At 45.9% G+C, this 12,500-nt stretch overlaps 1 protein-coding gene across 3 annotated transcripts in view; it reads left to right on the top strand.

The window, feature by feature from the left end:
- Positions 1-12,500, top strand: part of LOC105981152 (chromosome unknown open reading frame, human C15orf41) — a 115,183-nt gene that overhangs the window by 26,887 nt on the left and 75,796 nt on the right. For all 3 annotated transcript variants that reach the window (XM_013010203.1, XM_013010206.1, XM_013010204.1), the window contains 3 exons: positions 6,764-6,843; positions 7,209-7,258; positions 11,322-11,389. In XM_013010203.1, the coding sequence (XP_012865657.1) occupies positions 6,764-6,843; positions 7,209-7,258; positions 11,322-11,389 (198 nt within the window). The remainder of the gene's footprint in view (positions 1-6,763; positions 6,844-7,208; positions 7,259-11,321; positions 11,390-12,500) is intronic.

The following is a 12,500-nucleotide window of genomic DNA, read 5'->3' as shown; positions in this document are numbered from 1 at the left end:
TTGGCTTCATAAAGTTTGTGGCCTCATATTTCCCAGTTTATTGATTATCCATTATCATTTGTCATGAGGCGTCCTAACTCAAGGGGAAAATATAACTCTCTCTCCTGCTGAACGGTAGTGCTGTATAGATCTGTAGAAAGGTATTTCAGATGTACCAATCTTGGAGAAAAATGAGCAAAGAAATAAAGCAGCGAGTGTGCCTTCCAGGTCTGAGCAGTTTAAAGGGTAGATTGCTGACAGGACTTTGTTCTCACACCAGCCCTTCTCCCCTCAGCACAGGGAGAAGAGAGAAACCCATGAAATACTCCAGGCACAGGGCACCACCGCCGCGCGCACACGGTCATCTAAATGCGAAACTCCTTCATTATTCCCAGTGTAAAGGCGCTTAATTTATAGATGTTTTTGGTTCATATTCATTTTTATTGGTGACTATTAAAATTTTTCTGCCAACGTCAGCAAAATGTGTAATTAAATGGTTCTTCTAATTTACACTTAATTGCTGTGCTGCAGAAGTAATGTCTTCAGTTCTTAAACATGTATGACGCCCCTCATCCTTTGCTTCCACCATCCTGTGGACCATGGCTGCTGCAGAGAGCTGCCGCGTGCTCAGGATGGATGTCCTCTTCTCACAGCAGCCTGGTTCCAGCACCAGCCTGGACCTCCCCTCCCCCCATGGGGGGCAGGGGAATTCATCCAGGGGCACGGGGGGGGGGCACGCGCTGCCCTCAGCCTGACTGCCCTTCCCACTCCACACGCCAGCCCCCCCACCTTCCACACCACGTGCCTGAACCCCGCTTCTCACTTTGGCACAGTATTGTGCTGGTGGGACTTGCCGGAGGATTAATTACAACTGAAGAGATGTATCTTTTAACTGTCTCATTACATAAAGAATTCATAGCGAAGTTAACGTCCGCATCAATTAATGATATACGGATTTTAATTATATAGTACATGGCTAATTGTACAGCTATTTTTGGATCAGGCTACTAACTTGTTCATTTAAATGAATAGCTCCGTTGCTTGGGTTCCTTGGTCGTTGCTGGGATGCTTCTCTGGAGAGTTAGAGGAAAGTTCCCGCTGTGACTGCTCACTGGGGTCCTGTCCGCAGGAAATGCTTCCTCCAGCCTCCTGAGAGTGTGCACACTCCCTATTAACCCACCTTGATGTTCTGTCTTGGCTTCCCAATTTATGACTCTTCTAAAATTTAGCGTACGGAGTTCAGATCGCCCCTTTCTGCCAAAAAGGATGCACACTTTCTTGCACGTTTGTTCTCTTCCTCTTTTCACAAATCCTTCCTGTCCCGGGCACCGCTGCTAATCACTTAGAATTAGCTGCTTTCAAGTTCTGCTCTGAGGCAGACACTGTGCTGTGGTCTGGGTCTTTGGCAGCCAGTGGAAACAGGAGATACAAGTGCGCAGGGTGCAGAGGAGTCCTCCGGGAGAGGCTCCTCAAAGACATGCCCTGGCCGCGTGGCGCCCTGCCTCCGTTTCCCTGAGCAGTACCGGTGTGCTCACTGCGGAATCGCTTAGGAACATTTGGCTTGCTGGTGACCTCATCAGGTTGTCTAGCTCCCTGACCAAAAGGTTTTGGTAGGTTTTTGCTGCTGTGACCTTCCTCTGCCCTTGAACTAGAGTCTTCTCTTTGCCTATGACCTGTGACCACACGCCCCCCCTCCCCAAGTTGGAAGCAGCAAGCTCAGCAGCATCATATAGCGGTGTGTTTGCTCTCTGTGGAGTCCTAGGTGGACTTGAGCAGCTAGTGTTTGGACCAGGGCGGAGGGAGTACTGGTGGGAAGCGGTCTCCCTCGGAATATTCCCATTGCCTTTGAATCAGAGAGGAGTGGACCTGCTGAGGAAACCCAGGCATGATCAGCCTGACTGGCCAGGCCCAAATCATGCCCCATTACCCACGGGGACGTTGAGAGCTGTTGCTCCTCGTGCCTCAGTCTCTCCCGTTGTACGACAGGCATAGCTACCTCATCAGAACACTCCATTTCAGTGAGTTCAGGCAAGTGTTTAGGGTGTTTTTCTTTTTTTTTTATGTGGTGCAGGATGTCAAGCCCAGGGCCTCACACATGCAGAGCAAGCTCTGAATCACTGAGCTGCATCATCTGGGGCTAACAGGGCAGGTGCACTTTGAGGACTGTGCATACTGATTTCCGTAATGGATGTACTCATCTCCATTTCCACGAATGCACTCTTGTACAGTCCCATACCTCTGTCCTTCTGTCCGTCCACCAGGCAGGCTACACTGGCTGGTCTGTCATGGTCAGGTGTCTGTGATCTGGGATTCCAGATCCCAGCTCTTTTTGGTCTGGGCTTTAGCCCAGGTACTGGCTGCCTGGCGTGGGGGACTCCCGGGGCACACACTCGCTCCCCTTAACTCCTGCTAGCGTCAGCAGGCCGCTTACCTGAACCCCCATGACGGGGGCAAGCAATGGTTCTTCCAGGACAGGTTGTGGGGCTGGATGTGCTGCTTGTCTGGGAGTCCCTCTCTTATCCATGACTAAAGGAGAGCTGAGCTGGGTCCAGTGTTCTTGGATAGAAGGTTTTCTTCAGTGAGACCTGTGGAGCTTCATGTGCTCTCGCCCAGCCTGGGAGGCTTTCTCCAGGAAGCCTCTCCTGAGAGCATGGGGGCGCTCTTGTGTGCTAGCCATCTTTTCTCCTACAGCTGTCCGAGCTTTGGGTATGACACATCTAGGGTAGACATGGTTGAGTCGAATCTGACCGGTGACTTGGAGCCTCCTCTCATCTGGATATGTGTGTTTGGGAGATTTTCTGTTATTCCTTTTTGTTTTCCGTGTATTTGTGGTCCTGGAGTTTGAACTCAGGGCCTTGTGTTTTGCTCGGCAGGCATTCTACCATTTGGGCCAGGCCTCAGCCCTTTTCTTTACTCTAGCTTTCAGAGAAGGTTGTGTGCTGTTCCCCAGTCTGCCCTTGTATTACAGTCCATCTGTTAGCTTGGGCTGACCTTAGATATCAAGCCTCTCATCTCTGCTTCCAGGATTGCTGGGATTATAGGTATGAGCCACCACACCTGGCCATATTATTTCTTTTTTCAGTTTGGCATTTTCAAGTCCTTCTGTGAGCCCTGATAATGCACATATTTGCCTTTATAATAATATCCCAAAGTTTCTGGAGGCTTCTTTGTTTCTTTTTATTTTTGGTTCCCCAACTGTGTTTTCAAATAGCCAGTCTTTGAGCTCAGTGATTCTTTCTTCTGTTTGATCTATACTCCTTTTGATGCCTTCAAAAACAAAAACAAACAACTTTTCCCTGAACTTTTTTGTTAAAAGGAGGTTCAGAAATTCTGCAATATAGCAAAATGAGCTCTTGAGCTCTTGATGCTGAGCCACATTCTCATGACAAAGATAAATACTAGAGCTTTCTCTCTGATAGGAAAGGCAGTGGGCAGAGGAACAGAAAAACCATTTAAGTTTTAAATGAGTGAGAAGGCATGGTGCAGTGGCTCATGTCTATAATCTTAGCCAGTTGGGAGGTAGAAATTGGAAGGATCACAGTTTGAGGCCGGCCCAGGCAAAAAAGTAGTGAGACCTCACCTCAACAAATAAGCCGGACACAGCTCAGGCCCATGACCTCAGCCGGGCAGGAAGTAGCAGTAGAAAGATGATGGTTCAAGCAGAAGAAACCCAAGACCCTGTCTGAAAGTGCACGAAAGCCAAAAGACTGGAAAGTGGCTCAGGTGATAATGCACCTGCCCTGTGGGCACAAGGCCCTGAGTGCAAACTCCAGTATTTCCAGAAGAAGTAAAACTAGGATAAAACGAATGTGAAGCCAGTATGTAGTTTGTACTATTTCAATTTAAGCAACCCCCTTTGCTTCCTGGTGCTTTTATAATTTGAACCACTTTTCAAGAGGTTGATGGCCCTGATTCTTAATCCCAACACATACAGGCACCCAGATTTACATTGTGAGGACAGTGGGCGTTGTCACTTTTTTCTTCTTTGTTATTTCCTTTTCTCCCCTTGAAAACATATGACCCTTTTTGCTCAGGTCCTAGTCTACACTTCCTCTCGTTGGAGAACATTGGTTTGGTGATTGGACGATGAATTTGCATAGAGCTTGGGATGTGCTCTGTGGTTCTCCACGGTGGCATGTCTGGGCACAGGCCACCTGTGCATCGATCCTTTCTTCACGCGGGACAGATGCCCTGCATGGAGCCATGGCCCGCTCCCGCTAGTGCGGCTGCTCCCCCAAGCCCGCTTGGCACCATGGGTAAGGTGGGGCTGGTACCGCCCTCCGTGGGTGAGTGGCAGCCAGCTGGGCTCAGGGAGGGTGACCACTGTGTGGCCTGCTGCCTTGGTCTCCTCCAGCCAGCCAGGCTTTTGAGTGAGGACAGGAAACTGAGCAAGTTTATGAGGCATATTATTATCTCCTTGGTGCTGTTTTTGCCGTAATGTTCCTCTGTTAAGATGATGGTCTGCTGCTTCACCGTCTCAGGGTTTGGTCCACTTATCCCTGGTGATTTCCGTCAGAAAGAGCTGGCGGCAGCCTAAGTTTATAAAATGAAGCCAACACTTCAGTTTGATCTGGTTCCTACTATTACTTAAATTTTAACAGAATGCTGGGCTTGCTGTTTTCTCTAGAGACTCACATAAGAACTTGCCAGGGAGGTCAGTTCCGTAAGCTCAGATAACACCACCACTTCCGGTAGAGGAAGGGGCGGAGCTGAAAGGAGGGCCCGCCCAGGAAGCCCTGCTTAGGGTGTGGAGCTGGTCATGGAGATGGGTCTGGCCCAGCCAACACCTGTTGACAGCTGACTGCCGAGTCTGTAAAGGTTTTCATGAGCATGCAGTTGTGTGACTAACACTGGCAATAGCTAACATGTATGTGTTTTTTATACAAACAGCACTATGCTTAAGTGAGTACAATGCAGTCTGCTTATTTCGACAGTATGTACTGATACTTACCAACTATGTCCATGTTTATACATCACTGAACTTGATAAAGAACTTTGTATGTTAAACCAAAGCTCATCTCAATTTCCGAAAGATGTAGATCCACAATCTGTATTCATTTTCTTAGCTATGTAATTAAATAGTGTGAACCCAGTTTGTGTTTGTGAGGGTCAGATCCTAAACCGTTTTGCTAAATGTCTGGGAGTCACTGCCTTGAAACTGGCAGAATTGATTCGCAGGCAGCCCCGACGTGGCTGTGACGTTCCATCCTTCCTCCCATTGGACCTGGACACCACCCTGCCATGTCACCGGGGATGTCACCCACCGCATCCAACACCCTTCACCGCCCCGCGGCCTTCTGCAGTGGTCGCTGGGCAGGAGCCTCATCTGCAAGTGAAGGAGCCATATTTCATGTACACAGACAATGTAACCCTGCCACACACACAGTAGGTACCCAGCCCATTAGTTAAGTGCATAGGTTTGGCCAACTGCCAGGGGAAATGTGGGATTCATCTGTACTAAACGCTGCAGACTTTTTTCCTTGCCTGCTTTCAAAAAGATACCATGAAACCACTATTTACATAGCATATATATTGTGTTGTAAGTCATTATACATCATCCAGAGATGGTGTAAAGTTCATGGTGGGGGGGGGAGGGGGGGTGGTGAGCAGGTCCCTGTCACTCCATATCAGGAGCGTGAGCATCCTCATTTCTGGGATGAGGCAGTAGCTGTCCACTGGCACCCCTTCGTGTGTAGGAGACTGCCCTGGAGGAAAAGCTGCCGGCTCAGGACGCGTGGAATTCCCCATTCCAGAATCACTCTTGACTTCTACACTGCCTGCGCAGTGGGCGTGAGTGCCCATAGCTGGGAACAGTGTTGGCGTACGCTGTCACAGAAGCTCCCATGGGCTGCGTGGACATGCAGCCAAGGCTAGATCGTCCTGCACACGGCAGGCTCCCTGGAACGCCAGCTTCTGGTAGACTCTACCTTTCAGAACACCTCAGATTGCACTTGTATCACTTAAATTAAGCACTTCTTATGGGTCCTTTTTGGCTTGAGAGGTTGGCTTAGCGTGTACCTTTCTTTCTTGGAGGCAGGCAGGTTACAGCAGACATTCAGAGCACATAACGACTGAAACACAGCCCAGACCACAGGCTTGCCTGAGATCTCCACAGATAACTCGTGGAAATTTAAAATTTCACTTTCAAAATCTCTTTTATTACTTTTTCTACCACACCTGACCAAAATCACATGTAATGAATCTGCCGGGAGGAGAGATTGTGCACACTGTACACACGAGTATACACATGCACGCACACACACACTTATTCATGGTTCGCCGTCGGCCACTTCTGCCTCCTTACCGCTCCTGTGAAAGGTCCGGACAGTTCTGTTTGGTTTTCAGTGATGGCTGAGAGTTGCTTTTATTGACATCATCGAGGTCTTTAAAAGGGACCTGCTTTTGTTGTAAGTTCTGTTGGGCATATGCTATCACGCTGTGAAAAGTAAAGTCTTTATTTCCTGATTGCTTTTGTTTTTTTTTTCTTTACCATGTGGGCTTTCTCAGAGCTAATTTATCTTCAAGTAGACATATGCTTTAGGTCTGTGCTTGTTAATTTACCTTGGAAAAATTAGGTCATCATCAAATCTGGCAATGTGGCTTATAATTTTGGCCAAATGGTCTAATTAAAAGCTTCCCCTAGATTTAAAAAAAAAAAGAAAAAGTGCTTAGTATCAGTAATGTTTTTGTTTTCCCCTTTGTGTATATGTAGGTATGTGTGATTTTTCATGTTGAATTAAGTCTGTTCTCTGCCTGCTGATGCTCTGCCTCCTTCCTTCTGCAGCCTCGAAGTCTGTGGTAAGCAGTATGCTGCGGGACCCCTCTCAGATTCCAGATGGAGTCCTGGCGAATCAGGTTTATCAGGTATTAATCATGGCTGTCCATTCTCGGTGGCAGTGCTGCTGTCTGCCTAGCAGGGTAAAGGATTTTAAACCTCATTTAATTACTGTCATCATAAACCATCACTGAGGTCAGGGTGCACCGTAAATGGCAATGCAGTATTTGCAAGAAGAGCATTGCACTTTTTAATAGCTTGCTTTTATAGTAAATAGAAAGCATGTAATTTTTGTTTTCTGTGATTAAATGTGTATAGTCTTCTGATCACTTCCTTTTTGGGGGTGGGGTTGTGGAGGGAAAAAACTAATAACTGGTTTTAGGATGGTAGTTTTTGTGGTACGCCTCCCCCCGCTCCCCCCACCACACACCCCCTTCTCTTTCTTTGTCTGCAGTGCATTGTGAATGACTGCTGTTACGGACCACTGGTGGACTGCATCAAACAGTATCCTTCCCATAAAATTTTAGGTGTTCAGCTGACGGCTCAGACTCGGTGGAGATGGGTCTAGCTTCAACCTGACATGAAGTTCTGCTTCACAAAACACATCTCATACTCTTCCATTTTACATCCAATCAGCTGGAGGGGCACGGCAGACCATTCTTCTTTACAGCCGAGGAAAACCCAGATAGGCTCTGGGAAGGTGTGCACGCACACGCTGGTTGCAATTGGATTGGCTTTCACTGAGGCCGAAGGTACAGGGGTGCAGAGGACTTGAAATGTAACTGTTCCCATGACCGTCTTTAGAAACTAGAACCAAGTTCCATAGGAAACAAGCCCGATTCCATCAAGAGTTGCAGAATACGTTGGGGGCCTGCAGTTAAAAGGTGATGTTCACTCAGATGCCTCCTGAGCGATCACGTTTTAAAGGGCAGCAGAGTCTCACTGCTTTTATGCCAGTTACAGTCTGAGCAGTCATTGGGATCTCTAATAAACATTTTCATGGAAACTGGGCTAATTTTTCCCTTGGATATGATTTTAAGGCTGCAAAAGCAGATACCCAGTCATTGTTCATTAAAAGCATTGGGATTCCTGAAGAGTTACATTTACTTCTTAAAATAGGATTGGGTGATACTGCTTGATAGAACAGACATTATTAATTATTTAATAGTGTTGTGGCAACAGTGGGAATGTTGACTAGAACTCCCATTTCAGTGATAATGAGCAGTTTCTCACAGTGATAGGCCTGAGGCCAATGCCTTTTCACACACACACACACACATACACGCACACGTACTCACACACGCACACTCACGCGCACACACGCACACTCACACACGCACTCACACTCACACACTCACACACACTCTCCCTCCCGGCTAGGTTTTGTTGGTGTGGATGGTACTGTAGCCTGTTGTGTAACTCAGTGCTTACCGGCCAAGATTTTATTGGACATTCTGTGAGTTAAATGTGTGTATTACACATGCACATGTACATCTCTCTGTGTTATTTCTTATATTCTTCCTGTTTCACAAAGGCCTCAATTCAGATTTTTTTTTTTCCAGGCACTGGTGGCTCACACCTGTAATCCTAGCTACTTAGGAGGCTGAGATCTGAGGATCTCGGTTCAAATCTAGCTGAGGCAGGAAAGTCTGTGAGACTCTTATCTCCAATTAACCACTAGAAAACCGGAAGTGGTGCTGTGGCTCAAGCGATAGAGCGCTAGCCTTGAGCTGAAGAACTGAGGGACAGCGCCCAGGCCCAGAGTTCAGACCCCCCACAACTGACAAAAACAAAACCAAAAAAGAAAACTTTTTGAGGCAGAGACTTCCTATGTAGCCTAGGTTGGTCTGGAACTCTTAGTCTTTCTACCTCTCAAGTGCTGGGATTATAGGCGAGTACTACCACACCTGCCTCAAAACTTTTAATATGAAAAATATTTGAAAATGATCTTTTAACAGTGCCTTCTCGCAAAAATATTCAGTACTTGTGATACAGCCATACCTACACACACATTTTATCTCTTTGTTCCCCTAACCTAGTTTAAAGTAATAAAAACATGGCATTGTCACACGCTTGCCTTTTTACTATGCTAGAGTGAAGCTGCACTTGTATTTCCAGTTGAAAATGAATGCCAGTGTGAAAAACTGTGGGTGTGTGTCCCCCCCCCCCCGTTGCTGCGGTGATCAGAGTTTAGCACACTCACTGAACGGCAAACACCCTCTCAGTGCCGGGGGCTGAGTTACATGTTAATGTTAAAGCACATAAGATAGTTAAAAATCAATGTAAAGTTAAGGTTTTAAAAGCATAATGTCTTTTGAAGGATTGCATATTGATTTTAAATATAACTATCTAATTATATATGCACAGGCTACAGTATGAAGTCAACGGCTTTGTAAATGCCAGGGGGGCTATTTCTCAGTAATAGTTGAGTTGCTTACGGGAAACTAGATTGTTGGATTGTTGGCTAAGAAATGGCTTCTGAGGTTATTTACAAGTTTTGCCGTTGGTCACGGCTTATGTCAGTAATAGATATTCTTACAGACTCTAATGTTCTGCTTATGGGGCATTTTTAAGTTCTGTGTGGAGTATTTCCCTTTTTTTTTTTTTTTTGCCAACATGTCTCTTCCTCTTCTAGCTGCCAGTAGAGTTTAATGTAGTACATGGTTGCAGTTGATAAAAGGATGCATCTCTATAAATTACGTTCACCAAAAGACTAGATTATAATTTTTGCCAGTAAAGAGACTGCTTTTGTAAGCTTTATTTTCTACACCTTACATATATGTTTATATATCAAAGCATAATCAAGAAGTATATCTTCCCCAAACTTCAAATTGGTGGTTGTTTTTATCATGCAGAATAAAACAGACTAGAATGTGTATAGAGAAACTGATTTTATCTTTGCATTGAAGCAGTAGCCGTTTTGTGGAACAGAAATATGCTTACAAAGATGTCTCTCTGATAAAAACAATAGGAATTACTTCATTTTACACTAAAGAAAAGATACTGGCTTCCCGTGTGAGTGAACATGCACCTCTGTTCATTGCAGTAGCTGCAGAAATTGTTTCCACCAGTGTGAAATGTCCCCTGTAGGCGTTTGTGTGCATACTGGTGGAGAGATTCCACACACAGCACAGGAGTGACAGAACTCTGACGTCGTGCTCTCTGCTGTCTGGTGTCTGTACCACAGGTGAGAAACTCATGCTTCACCTTCCCAAAGTGAGGCTATAGGGCCTAGCTATTAGTCAGGGGTCTGCTCAGAGAAGCAAAGAACCATAATGGGTTGATTGAGAAAGCATCCGGGCCTGTGGGTTTCATTTCTGAACCATCAGTAACCTCAATTTCATGATTCAACATTTTAGATGTAAATAATTTACAACAATGAAAGTGAGAGCACATTTGTTGGATTAGGAGTAAATAATTTAGCTCTAAAATACGGGATGCCCCAAGAAGCGAGAGACTACCGAGGGGTCTTCATCAGATGTCCTTGATGCGTTCTGCATGAAACTTTGCACATGTCTATTGCTACACTATTCACAGTAGTAAGTTATGGAAACAGACCAGGTGCCGTACAATAGAGTAGCTCCAAAAAATAGGTTACCTATACACAGCCATTAGGAAGAATCATATTATGCCATTTGCAGGGAAATGATAGACCTAAAACAAATCACGTTAAGTGAGGTCAGCTAGCTCAGAGAGACAAACACTGCATTTTTTTCTCTCATACATAGAAGCTGAATCTAAAATACCCTGGGACATGAAATATTGTACAGGTCTCTATAGATGCTCACGCGCAGTGAGACCCAAGGAGGAACACAAAGGTACAAGACCCTTGCGCCTCCGGTCATATAAAATTATGCATCAAAATGAACTCCAGGAAATAGAAACAAGATGTTTTTTCTTTGTTGTCTTTTTGTCTTGGGTGCTTGTTTATCTGTCTTTAGGAGGGTAAGGAGGGACACAGAAATGGAGGGGTAAACCAGACACCATGCCTCACACCTGTAATCCTAGCTGAGATCTGAAGATTGAGGTTCAAAGTCAGCCCGAACAAGAAGATCCATGAGACTCTTACCTTCATTTCTCCACTAGAAAATGGGAAGTGGTGCTGTGGCTTAAAGTGGTAGAGCATTAGTCTTGAGCATAAAAGCTCAGGGACAGCACTCAGGCCTCGAGGTTAAGCCCCATGACCTACAAACAAAAGAAATAGAGGGACAAAAGGTGAACAAACGCAGCAGTGGTCCTTACTAAACACTGTTGAAGATGAACTATACAACTTGTGGATGGGGGTGGGAGAGAGTGAAGGAAGAGGTGACACTGTCCAACATGAAATGGACTTCTTACCTGACATCACCTTTACAATAACAATAAGAAATTATATAAAAAAAATCCATTGCTTCAGTTAAACAAGGGGGTGAATGTAGAAATCTCATTGCTCCCAAATACAGGCTGCAGGGGGAAGTGGTTGTAATTGTCATGATTTACCCATTGTCTCTTGAAGTAGAGACCTGATATTAGCATTTCCCGAGAGTCTATTTCTGCCTTTGGTTCCTTCCTTAATGCAACTGCCCAGTGCCATCGGTCATGAGCACGAAGTCCTGTTGAGAGATTTGCTTCTGGAGAGAAACCTGTCCTTCCTCGGTAAGTGTGGCTCAGATCCTTGCCCGCCCAGACCAGCTCGAGCGCCCGGCATGTATGTTAGTGCCCGCATCTGCAGTTACTGCTTTCTGAAGGAGGGGATTTAGAACGGGCTTGCTGTATGCGCAGTACATGCACGGGCTGGCGATTAATAGTTTATTGAATAAGTGGCTAAAAAAGGCTTTAATATCTGCTGCAGTATTACTTTTGGTGTCATGAGATATTAACCATAATCTAGGCCTTATGAGGGGAAGAAGCAAGTATTGCCTATAAAATGTTTAATATTTGTAAAAGAGTGGCTAGAAAAACTCGTGTCAGGTATGCTACTCTTGTGTATGCTTGAAGACAAAATAATTAAATTTTTTGTATTTCTTTTTTTCTCATTCTTTTAAATTTCATTTTATTGTACAGATACTGTACAGAGGGGTTACAGTCCCATGAGTAAGGCAGTGAGTCCATTACTTGTCAACCATTGTTGCCCCTTCCCTTGTTGTCCCTCTATCCCTTCCCTCCCCCACCTCCCACATCCCTACCCATCCCCCTCCCCCCCCCAAGCTGTAAAGTTTGTTTCCAATATACTGTCCTGTGGGTATCCTTGTTGCAGTGGGACGTCCTGTGTCGTTTTTTCAGCCTTTTGTTATCCCCCTTCCCCTCCCCAGATTAGACAAATGTGTACACAAGATGTGAGGTATCAAAATCGAGTGACAGCATGTCTGGAGATGACAAGTGAGAGCCCCAAGGGCTCAGGTGTCACACTGACCGTGAGGGCCAGCCTCACCCTGCAACCGCAGATTGCTCGTCCCCATTCAGAAAGTGGCGCTTTGTAGAGGAGCCCGCGAACCATGCGGCTCCCATGCAGAGTACCACAGATATCCCAGGGCCTAGAGGGTAAAGGAAAAGCAGACTTCTATTCCAAAATTGAAAACAAATTGGCCAGGGAAAGTTCCATGTGTGGTCTCACGTCAGGAAAAGGAGTATGTTCGAGTATGTACTGCAGTCTTTTTTTTGGGGGGGGGGGCGGTCGTGGGGCCTGAACTCTGGGCCTGGGCGCTGTCCCTCAGCTCTTCAGCTCAAGGCTAGCGCTCTACCACTTGAGCCACAGCGCCACTTCCGG

The sequence above is a fragment of the Dipodomys ordii genome, unplaced genomic scaffold (assembly GCF_000151885.1).
Source record: "Dipodomys ordii isolate 6190 unplaced genomic scaffold, Dord_2.0 Scaffold11, whole genome shotgun sequence".
Taxonomy (NCBI): Eukaryota; Metazoa; Chordata; class Mammalia; order Rodentia; family Heteromyidae; genus Dipodomys; species Dipodomys ordii.
This window is presented reverse-complemented; position numbering and strand designations above follow the sequence as displayed.